Source organism: Microcaecilia unicolor, chromosome 2 (assembly GCF_901765095.1).
Source record: "Microcaecilia unicolor chromosome 2, aMicUni1.1, whole genome shotgun sequence".
Classification (NCBI taxonomy): Eukaryota; Metazoa; Chordata; class Amphibia; order Gymnophiona; family Siphonopidae; genus Microcaecilia; species Microcaecilia unicolor.
The window spans coordinates 289,264,317-289,289,814 of NC_044032.1; the positions used below are offsets into that span (position 1 = coordinate 289,264,317).

Sequence of the window (25,498 nt, forward strand, 5' to 3'; positions counted from 1 at the left end):
TTCCTCAGAATGTTACCCAGATCCTTACAATTCTAAAACCCTCCTTCCTGCACCATTGCCTCATCCAAGCATTGGAGCTCTGCCTGTCTCTTGGGCCTTGTGTGTGGAATGGAGAGCACTTCTGAAAATGCTACCCTAGAGGGTCTGGATTTGAGCTTTCTACCTAAGATCCTAAATTTCGCTTCCAGAACCTCCCTCCCATATTTTCCTAATGTCATTGGTACCCACATGTATCAAAACAGTCGGCTCCTTCCTAGCACTATCTAAAATCTTATCTAGGTGACAGGTGAGGTATGCCACCTTCGTACCAGGCAGGCAAGTGACCAGGTGATCCTCATGTGTACAAGCCACCCAGCTATCTACATGCCTAAAAACTGAATCACTAACTACAACAGCCATCCTATCCCTTCCCCCCTGGGCAGAAGCTCCTGGAGACACATCCTCCAAAGGTGGTCCTTTTAGCACATTTGTTGAGGCCAAATGTTATTCTGCTGTCATTTGAGAAACTCACTATATTTAAGGTGTTCCGCTAAATGACAACCATGGGAGCTGTTCAGGTTCAAAGTATCTACAAATAACAGGTATGATGTTATGTCTGTGCCATTTATATGACTGGGATAAAGGATGAATATATAGCAAAACTAAATTTACGGAACTGAAATTGTAGCCCTGCACCCCCACTACTACCGCAGCTGCAAGCCATGCCCTCTGGCCCAGGCTGAAGCAACCCCCACAAACAAAAAAACCCGTTCTCCATAGCTGCTCACCAACTCAACCCTCCTCCCACCCTGGGGCCTACCTTCTAAAGGCCATGGTTGTTTAGTGGCCTGTTTGGAGCGGGAGCGATCCCAAGTCGCTCCTGCTCCCACCAGCTCTGTAGTGAAAATGCTAGCCACGACTTTCCATGGCAGCCTCATGGCCACCATTTTGGAATTGGAACTGAAATGAGCAACAGCAATCTCCAGACGCTCTTGATCATGCCATTTTCAATCCCAAAATGGCAATCATGACCTCCTGTGGCAGTATTGCAAGGCTGCCATGGGAAGCTGCAGCCGCCATTTTCATTACAGAGTGGGAGCAGGAGTGACCCAGGATCACTCCACTGCAAGATGTAACTAGACCACTAGGGCTTTCAGAAGGTAGGCCCGGGGAGGACCTACATGTGAGGGGTGGACAGGAAGGCTGAGTTGGTTGGCAGTTCGGGAGGATAGTTTTTTTTTGTTTTGTGGGGGAGGGTTTGCCCAGACTTGTGGTGGTGGCGATGGTAGCACAAACTGGGAGTGGGGTTGGGGAGTCTGTTTCAGCCAAAAATGCACTGGCATTTTTGGCCGAAACCCGTACCTGAATATCTGGTTATAGGTTAGCTGTTAAGCACAATATTCAGCCCTTAACCACATAACCAGAACCACTTAAAGATAGGACTGCTATTTATGTGGCCCAGTTTAAATGGTTACCTTATGTGGTTAAGGACTGACTATCAGCACCTAACTGCATTAAGTGCCAACTCACCCCTGGAATGGCCTCAAGTTAGCCAGTTTCGGTTCAGGCACTAAATGATTATTCAACAGCACTAACCGGTGAAGTGCCATTGAATTTTCGCAGTTAGCCAAGGACAAGCGATTTAAGCTGGCAGAAGCCTCTCCTTCCCTCTTAAATAGTCTTGAATATCGTCAGGATAAAGTAAAGTGCCTATATTCATTCTTTTCTTGGATTTTTATTTATTTATTTGTTAAATTTGTACCCCACATTTTCCCACCTATTTGCAGGCTCAATGTCAAAGTCTTTCCTTTATATAATAGTTTTTGGTATGCAAAAAACAAATCCATTTGGATACATTACCCCTGGAAATGGGGAGGGGAGGGAATGAGATACAGAAGATGTGAGAGGGAGAAGGAAGACAGAACAAGAGAGAGAGAGAAAAAGGAGACAGTGAAAGAGAGGTAAAAAGGAGAGGAAAGGAAAGGAAAGGGTGAAAGATTTGTGAAAGGCTAAACAATCATCAGACATTCCTACAGAAGCAGTTTCTGTGCTGGCATCCTCTGGTACCTGCTCACAGATGGCTCCGGTGATGGTGACAGGGAAGAGCCTCACTAGACCACGTCCCAGATTCTCTCGCTTCCGTTGTTGACTAAAAAGTCTGAGCTCCCGTTCCTCCTCCTCCTGCAGGGATGTGCAGTACTGTGCCTGAGAAAGAACAGGACCAAGCCCATGTGATCACAAAGGGTTTTGACAGAAAAACCACCTCAACCCGACTAGGCATCTTGTGAATGTATAAGCTGCTCTCTGGCTGAGTTACTTCCTATAAATGTACACCCCATGCAGTGGTGGCCCTACCATTAAGCCAACTGACGCGGGAGCCTCAGGTGGTACTCCTCCTGGAGCAACATCTCCCCCTTCCTTCTTCCACCCCCTTCCCCGAGTTTACCTTCTTTTAAAATTTTCCAAAAGCCAGTAGTGGCAGCAATTCCCATACACTGCCCTGCCACCAGCACCGGCCTCTTCTCTTTATTGTGTACCGCCTCTCTGATGTAACTTCCTGTTTCCTCAGAGGTGGGCCGCAGTAGGGAAGAGGCCGGTGCCAGCAGCAGGGCAGCATATGGGCATCGCTGCTGCTGCTGCCACCTTTTTGAAAATGGAAAAAGGTAACCTCAGGAAGGGAGTGGAGGACGGAAGCGTGGCGATGCCAGACCATGGCCCGGGGGAAGAGGGGCGGCATGTCACCCCTGCCTCAGGTAGCATCTTGCCTTGGGCCACCCCTGACCCCATGCATTCAGGGGTATGGATACAAGAACAAATACATGTCTTCTGTCTCCGTATTTCCCTTTTGGAAAGCCTCTGGGACTCTCACCTCACTGTCATGTGGAGGCAGCTGGTGTAACAATTGTTTTATCCGGTAGCGTTCACCAGGGCTGTTCACATAAGGAACCTTATCCTCCGGAAGACAGCTGAAGTACTGGTACACCTGCAATGAGAAATGTATCTAGTTCACAGAGAGAAACAGAACCAGAACCTAATCCCAAGGGAGGAAAAGAAAGAATCAACCAACCAACCTTCAGGAGAAACAAGGCCAGGTGGCCGATCTCCAGAGAGGAAAACAAGCAAGCAAGCAATCCCCAACGAGGAAGAGAACCAAGCAACCAGTCCCAGAGAGGAAGATAAGCAGGTGATCGATCCTCAGACAAAAGAAGAGAATCAGGCAAACAATTCCCAAAGAGAAAGAGAACCAGGCAACCAATCCCTAGGAAGAAATAAAACTAAGTAACAAATCCTCATAAAGAAAGGCAACCAAGTGACCAATCCTTAGAGAGAAAGAAAACAAAGCAAATATTCTTCAGAGAAGAAAATCTCTCCTTCCACCCTCCTCCCAGGTCACACACTGCACCCTTCCCATACCTGCTCGGGCTTCAGGCCTGGTGGCACCCAGGAATACTCTTCTGATGCACAGCCTGAATCGTCATCAGAGATGGAATGTCGCTGGAAGTCTGAGATGAGGCGGCACATCATCCTCTCCAGTTCGTGGGGAATAGTGCAAACAGCGTGATCCTCTCGTGGACACTTACAGTGCTGACAGATCTTCCTGGAAGAGAGAGGAGACTGTGTAGGGCAATTTCACCTGTGAAGCATTATCAATAGAAATCAAACAAAATAAAGCATGGAAAAGAAAATATGATTTAGGTCTACAAAATCCTGAGTGGAGTGGAATAAGTGGAGGTGAATCATTTTTTCTCGCATGCTGGACAGGGCTCACCATTCCTCCCCAATGATCTGCAAACCCTAACGCCTCTTCCTTCAACGCTGCAAAATGGTGGCGCCCAGCCCTGCCCAGTATATTATTTTGTTTGATTTCTATTGATAACCTTAAGAGTGGACTAACACGGCTACCACACTCTACCTGTGAAGCAGGAAGAGGAGCTGGCCTCTATCCAGCAGTGCAGGTCCTACTCTCAAACTCTTCTCAGGTTACAACTATTGTTTACCCAGCATTAGTAGAAATTATTTACACAGGGTAGAACAGGATTTGTCTCTTATTTTCCTGACCACAGGATGTAGCTCTGACCCAGGTGTCACCTCCCAAGGGTGTGGGATGGAGTCTTAACTGGATGCAGAGAGGTAGGAGAGGGACAGGGATCAGTGCAGGCTGGGGTTAAAGAAGAGCTGTAGAAGTGGAAGGATGGGGGTGGGGGTTTCCACTAGATACATAAACAAAGTAAGGCTAGAGGTGTGGAGTGGGTGCCGGGGAACATGACAAATTACAAGGGATAGAAGTAGGCAATGCAGTGGGGGGGAGAGATTGTGGGTTAAATTGTTAAATCTCTGTGTTTAAGTATACTTAAAAGCCTTTAGAGTTTTTTTAAATCCCCATAAGTTTGTTTCCTCTTTCCCCAATTCTCACTTACCCCAGGTATGTTCTTTGCTTTATAGATTACCCCCAATAAGATGAAAAGAAGAGAAATTTGTCACAACTGTTAATTAGGGATTTAGATAAAGAAAGGAGTAAGTCTGAACTAAAACAGATTAACCATAATCACCAAAAAATCATTAAATAACCTACATAAAATACGCCAAATAAATTTGAATTACTTTATATTAGTTTACACATTGCTACAACCTTAGGACTAGATTCTGTAAATGGCGCCCAAATCTGGGTGCCGAAAAAAACCTGAAAAGCGCTATTCTATGAACAGTGCTCTGACAAGGGGATGATCAGAAGCAAACGCCGGCGCTAGAGGCTGTTAGCACCATACTAGCGCCGGCGTTTGCTACCGCCCCATGATCAGAGCCCTCGAGCGCGTGAAACAACGCAACTAGCATGCAAATGCATGTTAAACAGGGCTAAACATATTCATCTCCAAGGATCAGCGACCAGCGTGCCAAAGATTGGGTTGCTGGCTGTGGCAAACCCTACGCCAGCTCCGAGCTGGCGTTAGGGTTTGCAGGTCATTGGGGAGGGATGGTGAGCCCTGTGCAGCATGCATTTGCATGCTGGCAGGCCCCCATTCCCTCCAACAAGGCAAACCTTGTTTGCGACAGGGGGCTGGAGGTCCCCCCCCCTCCTAGGTTCAGGGAGTTTCTCCCTTATATGGTGTGTAGCCCTGCCCAGCACATCCCCAGGATCCATTGGGCAGGGCTGGGTGCCACCATTTTGCAGCGTTGAAGGAAGAGGCGTTAGGGTTTGCAGATCATTGGGGAGGAATGGTGAGCCCTGTCCAGCATGCGAGAAAAAATGATTCACCTCCACCTATTCCACTCCACTCAGGATTTTGTAGACCTAAATCATATCTCCCCTCAGCCGTTTCTTTTCTAAGCCGAAGAGACCTAAACTCTTTAGCCTTTCCTCAGAAGGGAGCAGTTCCATAGATTGAAAATTTGGCAGGAAAAAAAAACACATCTTGGAATCCCTATGTAAAGGGGAAAAGGATAGTGATAGGAGTGTACTACCGTCCACCTGGCCAGGATGAACAGACGGATGTAGAAATGTTATCTGAAATTAGGGAGGCTAACAAACCGTGGAACATAATTACAATGGGTGATTTCAATTACCCCGATATTGACTGGGTAAATGTAACATCAGGGCATGCTAGGGAGGTAAAATTCCTTGACGAAATCAAGGACTGCTTTATGGAGAAGCTGGTACAGGAGCCAACAAGAGAAGGAAAAAATCTAGACCTAGTCCTTAGTGGAGCACATGATCTGGTGCAGGAGGTAATGGTGCTGGGGTTGCTTGATAACCGTGATCATAATATGATCAGATTTGATATCGGTTTTGGAGTAAGTATGCACAGCAAATCCAACACTTTAGCATTTAACTTTCAAAAAGGAGACTATGATAAAATGAGGTAATGCCATAGCATAGAGGGGAACTTGCTCCTGATGTGCCCCTGCCTAAACTCCCATCCAGGTCACACCATGGCTTCCCTGGGACCTGGGAAAGTTCAGCTGGGAAAATACTTAGCATAGGAAAGGTCAGGGGGGGGGGGGGGGGTTGCACGTAACAGAGTGTGTGTTTTGGGGGGAAGGGGGGCACTAGGAAACAAGACTAAGTGTCACCGATTGCATTACAAGAAAGATGCTCCCAAATATCGTTTGCAAAAATCGTTTGCCACAATTTGAATGAAGATCAGCCTTTTTGTTGATTCCTCCCAGGCCTCAGCACTCCCCCGTGGCCCCACAACACCACACATGGAGCAGAGCACAATGATTGCGCTCTGAGTCTGCCACCACCAACGAAGCCCAGCTGCCCAGGCCAGGTAAAATAAATATTTTTTAAAAAATGTTAACATCGTGTACAGTGTAATGGTGGGTGGGGGTGTGCTCTTCACTGCCTAGGTTAAAAAAAAAAAGGCATATTTAATAATTAAATATACTTTTTTTCACTAGGCAGTGAAGAGCCCACCCCCACCCAGAAGCCCACCAAAAATAAATTTGTTATAATGCTCAGGTTATAATCTAAAAAAGGTTGTATATTTTTCGTGTTGATGGGTTTTTGGGGGATGTTCTCTGCAGTGCCCGGGTTACAAATTTTTAAAAAAATGTTTTAAATTTAATATAGGCAGGTTTCTGGGTGGAGGTGGGCTCTGCAGTGCCCAGGACATAAAAAAAAGGTCTTATATTTAATGCTGGTGTCCTTCATGGTTGGGAGAAGAGATCCCAGACCATGGGAGGATGGGTAGGGGGTAGGACAAGGTTGATGCTAGGCTAAAGGGCAGGGTGGGGGGCTAGGGTAGGGCTTATCTATGGGATGAATGATTGGGAAGGGCTGATACAGTGCTACGGGGAAAAATGGGGAAGAGGGTAAGGTAGAGAAAGGAAGGGCTGATGCTGGGCTATGGAGATGGATGGTGGGGTAGGGAAGGGAAAAGCCGATGCCAGGCTGAAGGGCAGGGATGGACTGATGCCAGTCTACAGGACAATTGCTAATGTTTAGTCCTCTATTCTGTAATTGATGAGAGTTGGTATATGCTCTGTATGTGACCAAGGTGAGAGATTCTGCTGGCATGTAGTTTGTGTCGGGTTGTATGAGTCTGACTTGTCTGACTTTTCCAATGGGAAGTGTACTGCTGTTATGTATATGCACTGCTGCATTTATAAAAGTACTGTTATTGGTATTCGTGTTCAGAATTGGTGTTGAGATTTGCAACATAGGCTCTAAGAAGTTTCTTTGCAGGATTTAGTGTTACTTCACAAAGTACCTCACAGTTAAGGGATTTTGTATTGCTATTATTGAGGTGCTACCAGAATTTGAATACATCTTTCCTATGTATTTATATTGCAAGATCCTGTCGTGTGTTGAGAGGTTTGCCACTGTAGTAGACTTATGTCTGGTCAATTTTAAGATATGGGAAAATGTAATTATATTTTAAAATATTGTTTTTTCTGTTATGTATGTGGTTTACGCTGATGCAGCTGTTAGGCAGACTACTTAGAAATCCATCATCAAGTGCATTCTAAGGCCTTATTTTGTAGTATCCCAAGAAACACTACTCATACCTATATACATAGTGCCCACCCATATTAACTCTGGGCCCACCCAAAATGTCAAGTCTGGCTATGCCACTGCCAAGAGGCCGGCAAAAGAATCAGTTGGACTGCTAGATCACCGAGGAGTAAAAGGGGCAATCAGGGAAGACAAAGCCATAGTGGAGAGATTAAATGAATTCTTTGCTTCGGTCTTCACCGAGGAAGATTTGGGAGAGATACCAGTGCCAGATATGGTATTCAAAGCTGACGTCAAAAAAACTGAATGAAATTTCTCCTGGAGGATGTAATGGCGCAATTTGACAAATTGAAGTGTAGAAAATCTCCTGGACCGGATGGTATTCATCCCAGAGTACTGATAGAATTGAAAAATGAACTTGCGGAGCTATTGTTAGAAATATGTAATTTATCTTTAAAATCAAGCACGGTATCGGAAGATTGGAGGGTGGCCAATGTAATGCTGATTTTTTAAAAAGGTTCCAGAGGAGATCTGGGAAATTATAGACCAGTGAGCTTGACGTCAGTGCCGGGCAAAATGGTAGAGACTATTATAAAGAACAAAGTTACAGAGCATATTCAAAAGCATGAATTAATGAGACAAAGCCAACATGGATTTAGTGAAGGGAAATTTTGCCTCACCAATCTATTTCATTTCTTTGAAGGGGTGAACAAACATGTGGATAAAAGTGAGCCGGTCGATACTGTGTATCTGGAATTTCAAAAGGTCTTTGACAAAGCACCTCAGAAAGACTCCAGAAGAAATTGGAAAGTAATGGGATAGGAGGTAGTGACCTATTATGGATTAAAAACTGGTAAAAATACAGAAAACAGAGAGCAGGGTTAAATGATCAGTATTCTCAATGGAGAAGGGTAGATAGTGGGGCTCCTCATGAGTCTGTGCTGGGACCGCTGCTTTTTAACATATTTATAAATGATTTAGAGATGGGAGTAAGTAGTGAGGTAATTAAATTTGCTGATGACACAAAGTTATTCAAAGTTGTTAAATTGCAAGAGGATTGTGAGAAATTACAAGAGGACATTATGAGACTGGGCATCTAAATGGCAGATGACGTTTAATGTGAGCAAGTGCAAAATGATGCACATGGGAAACAGGACCCCAAATTATAGCTATGCAATGCTAGGTTCCACATTAGGAGTCACCGACCAGGAAAGGGATCTAGGCATTGTCATTGCTGATACGTTGAAACCAGTGGTGTGCTGGTAAATTTTTAACAACAGGCTCTCTCCCCGGTCCACCTCGGCGCCCCCCCCCCATCCATCTCTGCGCCCCCCCCCCCGTCCACCTCTGCACCCCCCAAAATTGCAGAGCTGGCTATAGCCGGGGGGGGGGGGGGGGGGGCAATGCATTACTCTCTCCAGGAAAAAAAAAATTAAATGATCCCAGGTTCCAATCTAATTCATGTTTAATGTGGGATAAAATGCCATAAATAAGTAAATAAATATAAACTTTTAATGTTGAGCACCTGATTCTCAAAGTGAACATATTCCAAACACTATAATGAAAATAAAATGATTTTTTTCTACCTTTGTTGTCTGGTGACTGTTTTTCTGATCATGCTGGCCCAGTATCCGATTCTGTTGCTATCTGTCCTCTTAACTCCGTTTCCAGGGCTTCCTTTCCATTTATTTATTTCTTTCCTTTCCTCCTTTCTTCTTCATTTCTGGTCCTCAGCTTCTGCCTATTTTCTTCATCCATGTGCAGTTTTTCTCCTCTCTTCCTTTCCCCTCATCTCATCTCCTTCCTCACTCTTCCCTCCCCTCCATCCATGTCCAGCATTTCTTCTCTCTCCCCCTGCCCTCTATCCATCCATGCCCAGTGACTCCCTTCTCTCCCCTGCCATGAGAGCTTATCATATGTTTTCTTGAATTGTTACAGCTTTTACCTCTACCACCTTCACTGGGAGGCCATTCCATACAATGCCTTACTTTCTTCAGTATGGCTAAGCTGCTTCTGCATCCTTCATATGGATGTGCTTTGCATCTGCACTGTGCCTCTGCTGAGCTTTCAGTGTATTTGTGGTGCAGAAAGCACCTCTTGAATTCATTGAGAGCTCAGTGGTGTGATGCAGATGGTAGGAAAGCCTGTTTTGCAAGGGAGGCAGCCAGGACTAGAGACATGAAATCCCAGGTTGCAGGGTCCAATTTCTAGGTGTCATGATGACCTAGCGCCCAGAATTTATCAAGCCCTCTAAATATGCATTCCTAGACAAGAAGGAATATCACAGACACCAGGGGCACAAAGTGTTACACGGAGGACAATATATGGTAATCCCATGTGACAACTCTTTCTAGAGACAGGAGGGTAAAGCAGAATGGGAGAAGTTGAAGAATTTTCCCAAGCATTGGTTTGACTGGTAGGTAGGTGACAGACACGGGAAAGGAAAAGGCCAGGGAGCAAGGAAATGCCTAAACTGAAGACTATGATCTGAGACAGGAGAAGAAAAGGAGTGCACAGCTAAGATGACATCAACATTGTCTCCTTAATTCAGTGGAGCTGGTCAGAAAGCCCAAATTACTGTCCAGAGAAATTAACTGAAGGAAGGGGGAGGGAGAATTAACAGGAAACAAAGAAAAGGAAAGCACATTTTATGCAATGTTGCTTGCATGCAGTTGTTCAGTGCCCAAAAGCAACAGCCAATCAAGAGAGCAACTATTGTGTACAAAGCTGCCTGACTGGTTATGCAAGCGGCTATTGTTTATGAATGGTCATTTCTGGGCTGCATGGAAGGTATAGGAATAAGTTAAATGCATGAGGGAGGTGAATACCTACAGGCATTTATTTCCCATGAATCTAGAAGCAGGAGAAAATGCTTCTGGCTATCACCAAATTAACTGTACATAATTACTATCGGCAGTTTTTATTATTTGTCCCTATATAGCATTTTGACTGTTAGTGTGTGACACTGCACTGGCCCCTTTAACGGTTTTGATTTTTGGAATGCTGTAAAAGATGTTAAATGTGTTCATCCTTATATCTTCTGTTTTAAGATACTACCAGCACAGGAAGCTTAAGCGTTGCACCAAGTAGACTCACGGGAGTGCCCTGACGCCTGTCTTCCACCTGAGAATGAATGCTCCACACAGTGCCACCCCCCTCCCGAGTTCAGCGAATTCTCCTCCCTCCCTCCGGATCCGGTCCCTCACCGACTCCTGGCTTGTCCTTTTAATTCTTCGGGGCAGGCAGGCAGTCTTGCCTGCACGCTACCAGCTGACTCTCCCCTGCTGCCGGTTCGTGATTCAAAATGGCCGCCGAGACTTCAGCATAAGTCTCGCGAGGCCGCCTCTGGAAGTCTCGGCGGCCATTTTTAAAGCACAAATCGGCAGCGGGGGAGAGTCAGCTGGCAGCGGGCAGGCAAGACTGCCTGCCCCGAAGAATTAATAGGACAAGCCAGGAGTCGGTGAGGGACTGGATCCGGAGGGAGGGAGGAGGGAGGGAGGAAAGCCAGAGCCGGCTCGCGATTTTTAACAACCGGCTCGCAAGTCGGTAGAAATTTTAACTACCGGCCCTTGCGAGCTGGAGTGAGCCGGCTCCAGCACACCACTGGTTGAAACCCTATGCTCAGTGTGCGGTGGCGGCTAAGAAAGCAAATGGAAAACAAAAACGAGGACATTATAATGCCTTAGTTTCACTGCATGGTGTGACTGCACCTCGAATATTGTATTCAAGTCTGGTAACTGCATCTTATAGTGGAATCAGGAATGGTACAGAGAAGGGCAATGAAAATTATAAAGGGGATGGGATGACTTCCCTATGAGGAAAGGCTAAATTGGCTCGGGCTCTTCAGCTTGGATAAAAGACAGCTGAGGGGAGATAAGACAGAGGCCTATAAAATAATGAGTGGAGTGGAACTGGTAGACGTGAATCGCTTGTTAACTCTTTCCAAAAATACTAGGACTAGGAGGCATGCAATGAAGCTACAAAGTAGTAAATTTAAAATGAATTGGAGAAAAGTTTTCTTCACTCGTGTAATTAAACTCTGGAATTCGTTGTCAGAGAATGCAGTAAAAGCGGTTAGCTTAATGGGGTTTAAAAAAGGTTTGGACAGCTTCCTAAAGGAACTGTCCATAGACCATTATTAAAATGGACTTGGGGAAAATCCACTGCTTATTTCTAGGATAAGCAGCATAAAATGTATTGTACTTTTTTGGGATCTTGCCAGGTATTGTGACCTGGATTGGATACTGTTGGAAACAGGATGCTGGGGTGATGCACCTTTGGCCTATCCCAATATGGCAATACTTATGTACATCTATAATTTTGGAAGCTCTTCTTTGACCTCAAGCATCACCTAGATAGGATTTTAGACTGTGCTGGGGATGGGTCACGAGGCATATTTTCTATGGAACTTTGAAAGGCTAAGTGCTTTGAAAATGAGCACAAAAGGTAAAAAAAAAATCACAGAAAGGTGTAAAAGGGAGGTTCTGGAACTAAAATTTAGTCTTTCACTAGAAACTTGAAATCCGAACCGCCACAGTAGCATTGTCAGAAAGGCTCCCTGTTATCCCACATGTCGAACTTTGAAAATATGCCTCGTGACCCATCCCCAGCACAGTCTAAAATCCTATCTAGGTGATGCTTGAGGTCTGCCACCTTTGCTCCAGGCAATCAGGTTACTAGGCAGTCCTGACTTGCATCAGCTATCTACATTCCAAATGATCAAATCGTCAATTGCATTGCCATCTTAATTCTTACTTCCTAAACACAAGCCCTTGGATGCCCATTCTCTGTGCAAGAGGATACTTCATTGCCTGGAGAGCAGATATTAGTTACAGGATCACTTCCTGCCACACAGAGGTAATACTCCAGAACCAATTTGTGGTTCAAACCAGACACATATATGGTTAAGGAGAGATGAACTGACGAGATCCAAGATGGCACAGCAGTAGATGCTCACAATTTCTGCTCCCGCATTGTTTGTTCTTTCAGTAAGTATTGTGCCATTTTTCTTACCTGCGAGATGCCTAAGCGGAAGGGGAAGCTTCCTGTAGCTTCCCAACAGCCTTCAACCCCTGATTCACGGAAATCAGAATGAGTGAGGTGATTAAATTTGCAGACGACATGAAACTGTTCAAAGTTGTCAAAACACATGCAGATTGTGAAGAATTGCAGGTAGACCATAGGAAACTGGAAGACTGGGCATCCAAATGGCAGATGAAATTTTAATGTAGACAAATGCAAAGTGATGCACATTGGGACGAATAATCCAAATCATAGTTATCTGATGGTAGGGTCTGCTTTAGGCATCAGCACTCAAGAAAGTTATTCAAAGTTGGTGCAGGGAAGATGGATTTAGATTTGTTAGGAACTGGGCAACATTTTTGGGGAAGAGGACCTATTCAGAGAGGGTGGGAGCTAGTTTAACCAGGGTCCATCTGGCTGCTGGAACTAACTTCAATAAAGGAGCTAGAGCAGCCTTTAAACTAGAATACAGGGGAAAGTCAACAGTTGCTCAAATGCATGGCTTGGAGTGCACTACATATTAAGTATAGTAGAAAGTCAAACAGGATAAAAGATCTTCAAGAAACAAAATGCACTGTGAAATCTTTACGGATAGAAACTCCATGTGTGATGTGGAAGAGTATAGTGATGGGGTAACCTACCATCTGCATGGCCAGAATGAACAGACAATGAAAAGCTAACAAAAATGACCACTTCAGGGAACAGCTGGTTAAGGAACTGAAGAGAGGGTGAGCTATTTTAGATCTAGTTCTAAGTTGAATGCAAGAATTGGTGTAAGAGGTAATGACGGTGGGGCCACTTTGCTACAGTGATCATAGCATAATCAAATTCAACATAAGTGGAGAAGAATTACATTAGAATTTAATTTTAAAAGAGGGACTATGATAAAATGAGGAAAACAGAAACAAAATGCAGCTGTAAAGGTTAAGACATATTTTCAAGCATCAAAATAGGTAGAAGAAAGGTCAAACAACTGCCAGCTTGGTTAGAAGATAAAATGAAGGAGGCTATTATAGTCAAAAGAAAATTTTTCAAAAAATGGAAAGCAGCTCCAAATGAATAAAATAGGAAACAGCATAAGCACTGGCAAGTTAAATGTAAAGCATTGATAAGGAAAGCAAAAAGAGAATTTGAAAAAAAAAACTTGCCATAGAAGCAAAAACTCCTAATAAAATCTTTCAGTTACATTTGAAGCAAGGAGCCTGTGAGGAAAGTGAATTCTTTGTTTCACTCCTGCTGGTTTGGGTCTTTGTTGCTATTTTACAAACCTACATCTTTAAATGCTGCTAATTAAGTAGTGAGGTTGAAATTTTAATTTGGTGTTATTTTGGCGGTAGAAATAAATAAATAGTGGAGAATTAAGAAGAATGACTCCCATAATCCCTCATATAAAGCCCTGCCCAAATTGAGCACTTTTTAAAATCCTATGTCTGTCTCTGGGTTGGTGTAAAATCCAACAGGGACATTTTTTCCATTCACGTGTATTCACTTTGTAAAATGGGAAATACATATGTATATTATTGTTTGCCCCACCAAATCCCTGAAATCTCTGCATGGTGTAGATCTCCACATGTAAACAGAGGCTTTCTTAAATTGCCACTCCCATGTGCATGCGATCTACATGTGTATATGATGCTATTTACATGATGAGATGCTTCTAAATTACAGGCCATATCTGGATCTTCAGAAGGCATTTGATAAAGTCTCATGAGAGACTCACAAGGAAGTCCAAATGTTTTGTAGTAGAATGGGAACTGGTTCAAAAATAGGAAACAGATGGTGCTTTTTAACATATCTATAAATGATCCGTAAATGATAATGAGTGAGGCAATCAATGCTGCAGATGACACCCAAGTATTCAAAATTGCTAAATCAAAAATAAATTGTGATGCTAGTTCCACTCTAGGAGTTACCACCCATGAAAAGGATCTAGGCATCATCGTGGATAATACACAGAAAGTATGTTAGGAATTAATAGGAAAGGAACAGAGAATATCATAATGCCTCCATATAGGTCCATTGTGCGACTGTACTTTGAATATGGCTTCATTTCAAAAAAGATATAGAGTAGGCTAACCAAAATGGTAAAGGGGATGAGCTCCTCCCATATGAGGAAAGGCTAAAGAGGTTAGGGCTCTTCAGTTTAGAAAAGAGATGGCTGAGGGGGGGGGGGGGGGGGGTATGATAGAAGTCTACAGAATCCTGAGTAGATTGGAATGGGTAAACATGAATCAATTGTTTACTCTTTAAAAAAGTATGAGTATGGGACATTCCAGGAAGTTATAAAGTACAGTAGTATATTTAAAACAAATTGGAGAAAATATTTTTCACTTGATACATAGTTAAGTTCTGGAATTTGTTGTTAAAGGATGTGATAACAGCAATTTGGGGGGGAATTCATTAAGCGGTGTTACAGCCTTAATACTCATTAAAGGAATTAGAGCACGTTAACCCCTGGATTCTATATAGCGCAACTTAAGTTGCATGTGCAAATCCGGTCATATTCTGGATTTGCACTTACAAATTAATTTAACAAGTCAATCAGTGCTGATAATTGCTAATTAACAAGCAATTACTGACACTAACTGGCATTAATTAGAACTTACGCACACAACTGTCTAAGCGTATTCTGTAAAGTAATGCGTGTAAATAGTCAGGCGAACAGCTGAAAAGGAGGCATGGCCATGGGCGTCAAATCGGTGGGTTGTGGGCGTTTCTAAAACTTATGCACATTGTTATAGAATACCCCGGTCCACGCCTAATGTAGGCATCGACATTTACACCTAATTTTACTTGGTGTAACTGACTGCAACTAAATTTAGTCATGCAGATGGGCGCTAGGTGTATTCTATAAACTGCGCCTAGGTGTATTTTTTTTTCGCACCAATTTCTTAGGTCTGATATAGAGAATCTAGCCCTAAATGCTAAAAGCCCATTCCATACCCTTAGGGGCCCTTCCGGAATTTTTCAAAAATTATCACCACAGGGGGTTACTGCTAGGTTAGCACGGGAGACCTTATCGCAACCTCAATGGGTGGCAGTAAGTGCTCCCCATGAAATGGCCACACAGCAAGTGCGAACTTACCGCATGGCCATTTCTTTTTTCTACCTTTATACCCGCTACTACTACTACTACTATTTAGCATTTTTATAGCGCTACAAAGCGTACATAGCGCTGCACAAACATGAATAGGAGACTGCGTGTGGGAAAAACTCACGCTGCCACTAGCACAGGGCCCCTTTTACTTCAACTTAGTAATAGAGGCCCTAAATGTACGTTAGCATGTGTTAAGGCCATAACGCTGCTTGATGAATTCCACCATTAGTGTAGGTAGCTGGATTTAAAAAAGGTTTGGACAAGTTATTGAAGGAAAACTCTATAAACTGTTAAGGCAGACCTGGGGAAAGCCACTGCTTATGTATCCAACAAAAGAAGGAGTGAAGATACTATAACAAATCAAGCAATCAAATCTCCACACAGTTGGGGATATATCATCATTACAAAAACAAACAAAACAGTAGAAAGACACTCTTCAAGAACGAAAATAGCTATATTCTTTTAGTGTCTTTCCACAGTTTTGTTTCTTCTTTTGTCACTTCCCATGGGGATCTCATCCTTCTTCGTATTTTCACCTATATCATCATTATGTCATACTACTCAATGACATATTTAAATATTAATATGTTACTTGTGTTTACATTTTCTTTGCTTTTATTATTGCTGTTGCATTCTTTTTGCTATGAGGAGAAAAAATCCTCAGAACGTCAGTTATAATGTTTCAGGTGCTCATTAGGCAAACTGAACTGACTTAAATGTTTACTTAATCGGCAAAGAATCTCCTCAAAAGCAGACACAAGATCCACCAACTTCAAAAACAGTAAAAATACAGCACAAAAGGGAAACTTATCTTTAAAGGTTCCTAGACAGTCCCACAACCAACAGTGGCCAACAATTTTGCAATAAGTTACTTCAAGGTATTAGGACCTCAAGTGTTGTAGATAAATAGCAACATACATATTTTCAAAGCACTTTGTAAGTCTAAGTGCTCTGAAAATGAGCCCAGAGGAGGGGCATTTTCGAAAGAAACGTCCAAGTTGTGATTTTGGATGTCTTTGCAAAACGTCGAAATCCAGGGGCAGGGAAACCCGTATTTTCGAAAAAAGATGGACGTCCATCTTTTGTTTCGAAAATACTGTCAGAGACGTCCAAATCCTTAAATTTGGATGTCCTTGGATCTGGACGTTTCTGACTTTCGGCGATTTCGAAACCAAAGATGTCCATGTCAAAAACGTCCAAATGCAAGCCATTTGGACGTGGAAGGAGCCAGCATTTGTAGTGCACTGGTCCCCCTGACATGCCAGGACACCAACCGGGCACCCTAGGGGGCACTGCAGTGGACTTCAAAAATTGCTCCCAGGTACATAGCTCCCTTACCTTGGGTGCTGAGCCCCCCAAAACCCACTACCCACAACTGTACACCACTACCATAGCCCTTACGGGTGAAGGGGGGGCACCTATATATTGGTACAGTGGGTTTCTGGTGGGTTTTGGAGAGCTCGCTGTTTCCTCCACAAATGTAACAGGTAGGGGGGGTATGGGCCTGGGTCTGCCTGTCTGAAGTGCACTGCAGTATCCACTAAAACTGCTCCTGGGACCTTCATGTGTTGTCATGGGCCTGGCTGGCATAGAGGCTGGCACAAAATATTTTTAAAGATGTTTTTTGAGGGTGGGAGGGGGTTAGTGACCACTGGGGGAGTAACAGGAGGTCATCCCTGATTCTCTCAGTGGTCATCTGGTCATTTCGGTCACCTTTTTGTGCCTTATTCGTAAAAAAACCATGTCCGGGTGAAAACATCCCAGTGTTCGTCAGAGACGTCCTTGCTTTTTTCGATTATGCCTCTGATACGCCCCCTTGAAATTTGGACGTCCTTGCGACGGACTGCAGTTGGAGACGTCCAAAATCGGGTTTCGATTATACCGATTTGGACGTCTTTGTGAGAAGGATGTCCATCTTCTGTTTTATGTCAAAAGATGGACGTCCTTCTCTTTTGAAAATGAGCCTGATAGTAACATAGTAGATGACGGCAGATAAAGACCTTTACAGTTCATCCAGTCTGCACAACAAGATAAACTCACAGAATAGGATATGATGTGATAGTACATATGCATACTTGATCTTGATTTGTCTTTGCCATTTTCTAGGCATAGACCATAGGAGTCTGCCCGGCACTAGCCTTATTCTCCAACTACTGAAGCTGTCATCAAAGCCCATTCCAGCCCATCCAGATCTCTCCAGGCACGATCGGGTAGCACAGGGCGTAGAAGTCTGCCTGGCACTAGCCTATCTGTCCAGCCCAGTGGCGTAGCTATGTGAGGCCACGGGGGCCTGCCCCCCCCAAATTTCCTGTGGGCCTCTGGTTTTGCTGCCAGGGGTCCCCAACCCCTGCCAGCTGAAGTGTTATCCAGCACCGGTCTCCGGCGCCGCCTCGTTGCCTGCCCTGCTCTGTCTTCCCCTCACATTCGGCACGCTCCTTTTAGTGAAACTGAGCATGCTCAATTTCACTAAAAGGAGCGTACAGAACATGAGGGGAAGACAGAGTAGGGCAGGCAACATGGCGGAGCCGGACTGGCGCTGGACAACGCTTCAGCTGGCGGGGGTTGGGGACCCCCGTCAGCCAAGGTATTCGCTGTGGCAGTGGGTGGGGAGCGGCAGCGTGGCAGACCAAAATGTGCCCCCCCCCACCTCAGGCTCCGGCCCCCTCCCACCGCAAGGTCTGGCTATGCCCCTGGTCCAGCCATGATTAGGACACAGACTGTAGAAGTCTGCCCAGCACTGGCTTTGCTTCTCAATTATTGGTGCAACCATCTAATTACTGCTGTGCTTCTCAATTACTGGAGTTTGTCCTTGAGGAGACAGGAGGATAAAAGCACGAGGCAGACATAATAAGAGGATAAACTATCTTTATATAAAATCCAAAGGCTCCCAGAGATTTACACATCTGTGCCCAACATGGCTATGTTTTGCCTTGAAATGGCTGTATCAGGGGTTAAGTTACTAAAAAATTCAACAAAAACACATACATAAATATATGTAAAACCAAATACAAAACTGAGAGACTTACATAAGAACTTAAAACCATGTCTCATTTGGAAATGACTCCTTAACTGTATAAATAAATGACCACATGAAAAAATAGGATAACTAAAAAGTATACATAAATAAAAGTAACAGTTAAAAACCAGCTTAAAATGAAAAGGAGCAAAAGCTTACAAACGTCACCACATTTGGTACAATAGATAACAAGTTCGGTTCATCCCGCAGTGCCAGTTCTGCTTACCAAAAGTGGCCCACTGGGTGCTCGCATTCCACGCCCGACTCCAAGCCAGCGAGCCAGGCTTCTTACCCATTTAAAGTTTGAGAATAGGTTGAGATTGTTTGGGTCCCAAGACATTCGCTTTACTGTATAAAATCGTGACGGTGAAGAACCCAGAGGAAGGAGCATGTAAGTAATTTGCTTGGCTTTTGCTTCAAAGTTTTAAACAGTGCTTCACAGTCATTTTCAGTTCTCAGGGCTGGTCTTAGGCAGGGGCGACAGGGATGGTCACACAGGGCCCCGCACTAGGGGTCCCGCATCTCTGGCATGTCTTTCCTCCTGTCTCAGAACACCTCCCTAACTCTGTACCTTAATGCGCATTCACATTTCAGTAGAGAGCCACTCACAGACAGCTAAACATGCTGTGATTGGCTGAGAGAGACCTGAAGGGGTATAATCAAAAGGGAGGGACATCCAACTAAGTGGAGCTGTGGCCAAGTGGTTACATCACTGGTCTTGTAATGCAGAGGTGGCCAGTTCAAATCCCACTGTTACTACTAAAAAAGCTATGAGCAAAAACAGTTTTGATTTCGGCGTTCGGTGAGAAAGACGGCCATTAAGGGAAGTGCAAGGAGAAAGAGAATGACAGCCATTAAGGGAAGGGAAGTGCCATCAAGGGAAAATGCATGGCAGGGACTTTTTTAATTTGTATGAAGTCTTTATTGAACATTTCTCAAAACAGTATCACAAAATACAGCACTCCAGAACAAGTAAGTCATAACATAACTGATCAGCAAGATCCTTTTTTTTTAACGAGCTGGCCGACTGGCTTCCCCTCCTAGGGAAGGAAATTTGCGTGCAAATGAGCAGCTCATTTGCATGCAATTTCCTTCATGCATGCCCTTCCCTTACCGATTCACTAAGGGATTGGGTAAGGGAAGGACTCTTCCGTGCAGTTTAGTGCACCTGGCTTTAAATCTGCTCCAGGGACCTGCATACTGCTGTCATGGAGCTGGCTAGCATAGAGGCTGGCAAAAAAATGGTTTAAAGTTTTTTTTTTTTGGGTGGGAGGAGGTTGGTGACCACTGGGGGAGTATGGGGAGGTCATCCCCGATTCCTTCCGGTGGACATCTGGTCAGTTTGGGCACCTTTTTGAGACTTGGTCGTGAAAATAAATAGACCAAGTAAAACCGGCTAAATGCTCGTCATCGCCTGTTTTCTTTTTTCCATTATCAGCTGAAGCTGGCCATCTCATAAGCATGCCCACATCCCGCCTTCGCTCCCCTGCCGACACGCCCCCTTGAAGTTTGGCCACCTCCGCAACGGAATGCCGGCGAGTGTGTCCAAAAATCGGCTTTCGATTATCCCGATTTGGCTGCTTTTAGGAGATGGCTGGCCATCTCCCGATTTGTGTCGGAAGATCGCCGGTGATCTCTTTCGAAAATAAGCCTGATAGTACTCACACCTATCCCCAAAAACACTACCAGCAAGATCAGTGATATCGCAAATTATACATAGTAACATAGAAAAAGACCTGCATGGTCCATCCAGTCTGCCCTACAAGATAAACTCATATGTGCTACTTTTTGTGTATACCTTACCTTGATTTGTACCTGTCCTTTTCAGGGCACAGACCGTGTAAGTCTGCCCAGCACTATCCCCGCCTCCCAACCACCAGCCCCGCCTCCCACCACTGGCTCTGGCACAGACCGTATAAGTCTGCTCAGCACTATCCCTACCTCCCGCCACCGGTTCTGCCACCCAATCTCGGCTAAGCTCCTTAGGATCCATTCCTACACCAGTAGCCTCAATACCACTACTGACCAAAATGATGGAAGGTCTAATAACACAGCAATTAACGGAATGCTTGACAAAATTCTCAATTCTTCATAAATCCCAATTAGGTTTTAGACCACAACACAGCACTGAGACGGTCATAACCACCATGATAACGAAATTCAGAAGCATAATGTGCCAAGGACTACTGCAATTCAACATGTCAAGTGCGTTCGATCTAGTAGACTAAGCTACACTAATGATACTACTCGACAACATAAGAATCTGTGGTGCAGTGGCAACACAGTTCAATGGCTTCCTAATGACCAGCTCCTACATTGTAAAGATATCCAACCAAACATCAGCCTCATGGTTCTCTTAGTGCGGGGTAGCACAGGGATCGTCAAAATTACCAATACTGTTCAATGTAATGATGGCGCCACTCAGAAAAAAACGTCATCATTTTCATACCTTTCCAAAACAATATCACAAACATAAAGGACAAACTAAAAGGATTGAACCTCATCGTAGAATGGGCAAAAACTTTCAAACTCAAACTGAACAGAGACAAATCCAAATCAAACAAATTTCCCAGACCTCCTTTAATTTGGAATAAGAGAATGTTGGTATAGGGTTCTTCATAGAGCGTATTTTCCCCCTTACTGACTAACTAACATGGGAAATCCTACTTTTTTTCAATGCATTAAATGCGGACATTCTAGGGGGGGATCTATGGCGCTGTCCATTAATTTGGTCCTATTGGGCCACTATTGTTTGCTACTTCTCTTCTATAACTGGTCAGATGATCATATTTCATCCATGGGGACAGGTCCTTGGATGGGACAGGGTATCAGCTATACGGGAGAGGGGCCCCAAATTATTAATCCAAAAAATCTCAGGTAATAACACTGAAATGTGTTCTTCAACACTCGTTGCAAACTGAGTCACCTTCATATTGGGAGTGGAGGAGTGGGCTGCATGATTTTTGTGTTTTGGAATCTCGATGGGTAAGGGGTATTCCTACATATAGAAAGCGCTTCGTGTGGGTTTGGAATCCCTATGTTTGTTCCCTTTCTCTGAGAGCATGGAGTTCAATTGTGAATATTTTGGCTGGTCCCTCTAGACCAGTGATGGGCAACCTTTTGAGCTTGGTGTGTCAAAATTCGCCAAAAAACCGAGCATAACTCGGGTGGTGTGTCACTTCGAGAAAAAAAACATAATTTTGCGATATTTATAGTTTAAATAACAAAAATGTATAATTGTAATATATAACTGTATTTAATAAACCAAAACCTAATTATTTAACTTACCTGCTTAGTGACTTCTTTGTTCATCTGTCAGTCGGTTTCTTTTGTTGGTCTTGATATTATTTAACTTGTGTGGGGTGCCGTGAACTAAGATAAGTGAGGGGGAGGGGGAATTCTTTAACTAATCTGCCTATTAGTGACTTTTTTGTTGCTGAATTTCATAGGCTAAATCTTCAATTGAAGGTTGGTATTTTGTACACTTCAAGCCCAAGCAAGCGCTACTAACTTCATCTTTCAATCTGTTTCTTTTGTTGGTTTTGATATTATTTAACGTTGAGAATAAGGTTTCACAAAAGTATGTAGAGGGAAAAATTGTGAGTAAAGCCATTGCTATATTTTTCAGGGTGCTAAAAGTGTCTGGTAATCGGATCCAGGCACTCCAAATTTCCTGGTAACTCAGATATTCTCTTAATAATTGCATCTTTATTCTGCATATCGTGAAATAGAACTGGTGCACATCTTAGGAGAGTTTCTTTATTTTTAAATCTTTTTTATTGAAGTGTATAAAGAATACAACAAAGAACCAATAACATTTGAAAACACAATATATGCTACAAATGTTGAATTCTCAATAAACATGTTATATACGATCACATATCTTGTCTCCTTTGAAAGTCATTAAGTTTCATCTATTCATTGTCTCATTGTATGAAACCTGTTACTTAATGTTCGACAGATGGCCTTTCTGATACCACGGACACTTGTGATCCTTCCGCATACTTCAACTCATTTTCTTCTTTTATCCCTAGACCCCCCCCTCCCCCCACCCTCCCGTCCTTATAATTATAAAGATCAACAGATTTTCTTGGTGATCCTGCGAAGCAAACAATGTTCCTCTAGTGCTTATACAGCACTACAGCATATTAAAGAAAACTCTGTTACAACCTTATGATACGACTTGATGCCAAAAAAAAAAAAAAAAAAAAAAAAATGAGGACATAGCCGCTTATAGTCGATTCAGAATATAACTCCTCGCCCTGGGTGCCAGGGACTGGATATAGGGTTCCCAGATCCTCAAGAATGCCTTCTTCCCCTTGGGGGAGGATCCCACCTCTCTTCTCTCCATCAACAGTAATTCATACAATCTATTTCTCCAATGCCAATACTCCGGCGGATCAGAGTGTACCCAGGCCTGCATGATCAGTTTCTTGCCTACCAGGCTGGCTTTCCTGATGAATTGCCGGGTTCCCCCCCTGTGCGAGACAAAGAGCTCATACTGATCCAAAAGGAGACCCTGCGGAGTAAGTGGAATCTTATTCTTTAATATCCGCTCTAAAAATCCCACAATTTGCCTCCAATAATTCTGGATCTTGTAACACTCCCAAAGGTAATGATATAATGTGCCTTCCCTCTGCCCACACTTAGTGCACAAAGGATCAGCTCCTCCTCCGAATTTGGATAGTTGCTGCTTGGACATGTAAGCCCTATGTAAGATCCTGTATTGACATTCCCTCATAGCCGCATCTCTCGATATGGTGGGAATCCTAGCAGATAGTTTCTGAAAGTCTAGTTTCAGGTTTGGACGCTTTAGGTCTTGGGCCCATTTCCCTAGAATATAGCCTGTATCTTTACTCCTGTTCGTCTCTCCCAATGCTTTTTGTAAACCAGAGACCGATAAACGCTCCCCTCGTATAGAACTAAAGAATGCCCTTATCTGGCGCCCATGCCCACTACTCAATTTCCCTTGTTCTAGAGATCTGACATAATGTGCTATCTGGTAATACGCAAATTGATGGCTTTGAGTTATACCCACCCCCAAGGCTCCAAGCTCCAATAGTCGTCCCTTAGAATCCAGTACATGTTCTAATCTGGTGATCCCCATCATTGCCCACCTACATATTATTTTGTTCTCCGTACCTGGTAAAAACTGTGGGTTGCCCTGCAGCGGTAGAAGGTCTGTCCCATCCGCTGCTAGCCCCCAGATCTCATTTAACTCTCTCCACATTTGTCTCAGAGGTCTTACCAATATGCTATTGCTTGCCCATGGCGGGAGTTGTCGGCTTGGGCATTGTAACATGAAATATAAATGGTATGGTTTAAAACATTCCTGCTCCAAGTTACGGGGAGTGTAGTCTTGCCTGTCTAGTAACCAATCACCCAGGTGCCTTAGTAAACTTGCCTGATTGTAACGGCGGAGGTTTGGTAGCCCAATGCCTCCCTCTCTCCATGACCCCATCATTAACTTCAAGGGGAGTTTTGGCTTTGCTCCTCTCCAGATAAATTTCCTGACATATTTACCGATTTGATTTATGTCTTTAGCCCGTAATCGTATAGGGAGTACCTGAAATAGATATAACCATCGTGGAAATTCCACCATACGAAATAGATGCACTCTCCCATGTAGATTAAGTGGCAGGGCTCCCCATCCGTCTAATCGATCCTTCAAAGCTGCAATCCTATGACCAATATTCATCAGATGTATTTCCGATGTTTTTTTAGGAATCTGTACTCCCAAGTATTTAAGTGACTCTGATGCCCATCGCAGCGGGAACTCTGTTCCCCACAGCTGCCTTACCTTATTATCTGTGGCCAGTGCTAATGATTTTGAAAAATTTATTTTAAAGCCGGCGAAATCCCCATATTCCCTAAAGAGTTCTAATAGGGCCTCCAATGAGCTCTTTGGTTGCGTTAAATGAACCAACAGGTCGTCCGCAAATGCGGATATCTTAAACCCTTCAGGTCCCCATTTTACCCCCTCTATTTCTGGATGGTCCATAGGAGAGTTTCTTTAATAAATTCTCCCTCACTGAGTGCTTTTCCATGCTGAGCTATGGAGTGAGCAATGCTCAAACTTGCAGATGTTAAATTTGTAGAACCTTTTACAAATTTAAGGATGGAATTAGATTGGCTCTTATAAAAGTGTAGCTGCCTGGAAATGTATTCCTTCCTTTCATCCTCACTTTTTTTCAAGAGCTGGGAATGATTAGTTTCAAAATGTCTATTTATATTCCACGTTCTGCTTACTATCGTTTCAGTACATAGAACGCAAAATGATCTGCCATTTTTTTCTATAATGCCATACATCTCGGTCCATGTCTCTTGAAAGGGTCGGCTACTGCTACTACCACTTCCTTTACTTAACCTTGGTTTTTTATTTTTTGGGTTCTCCATCAGGGGGGCAGTGACAGAAGATAGAATTATAGATAGCCTGTTAGCCCTGCAGGCAATTAGGGGTTAACTAGCCTAACTGACCACCTTATGTAAATTAAGACGGCTGCCGCTATTTCTAATGGCGGGAAACGGCACCCATAGCACATGCCCTCGCCTCTCCCAGCCTCCCCCTCACCTATCTCAGTAATGATGGTCAATTAGAAATCCACGACACCCCAGAACAGTAGATTGGATGATGGTTGCGGGTAATGGTGATCACAGGGCCCTCAGAGATGCGTCCCCCACGGCATTCCGCTGCTCTCTGCTCCGCCGGCCGGAAGTGAGATCAAAGATCCCCTAACGGCCGTGCAGGAGCCGGGGCAGAGGGAGCAGCAGGGAGGGAGCCAATAGGAGCGCACACGGCACCCCCCTCCAGCGGGTAAACATGCACCGGGGGGGGGGGGGGGGGGTGATTTCACCGGGGGAGGGAGGTCGCGCTCAAGGAACTCCGCTGCTTCTCCGCGTGTCACCGAAAATGACTACGCGTGTCAGT

The 25,498-nt window shown here is 44.1% G+C and overlaps 1 protein-coding gene across 1 annotated transcript in view; it reads right to left on the bottom strand.

The window, feature by feature from the left end:
- The window catches only part of PRICKLE3 (prickle planar cell polarity protein 3), a 106,142-nt gene that overhangs the window by 49,234 nt on the left and 31,410 nt on the right, over window positions 1-25,498 (bottom strand). The window contains 3 exon segments of the mRNA XM_030194256.1: window positions 2,047-2,184; window positions 2,849-2,962; window positions 3,394-3,577. Of these exon segments, the coding sequence (XP_030050116.1) occupies window positions 2,047-2,184; window positions 2,849-2,962; window positions 3,394-3,577 (436 nt within the window).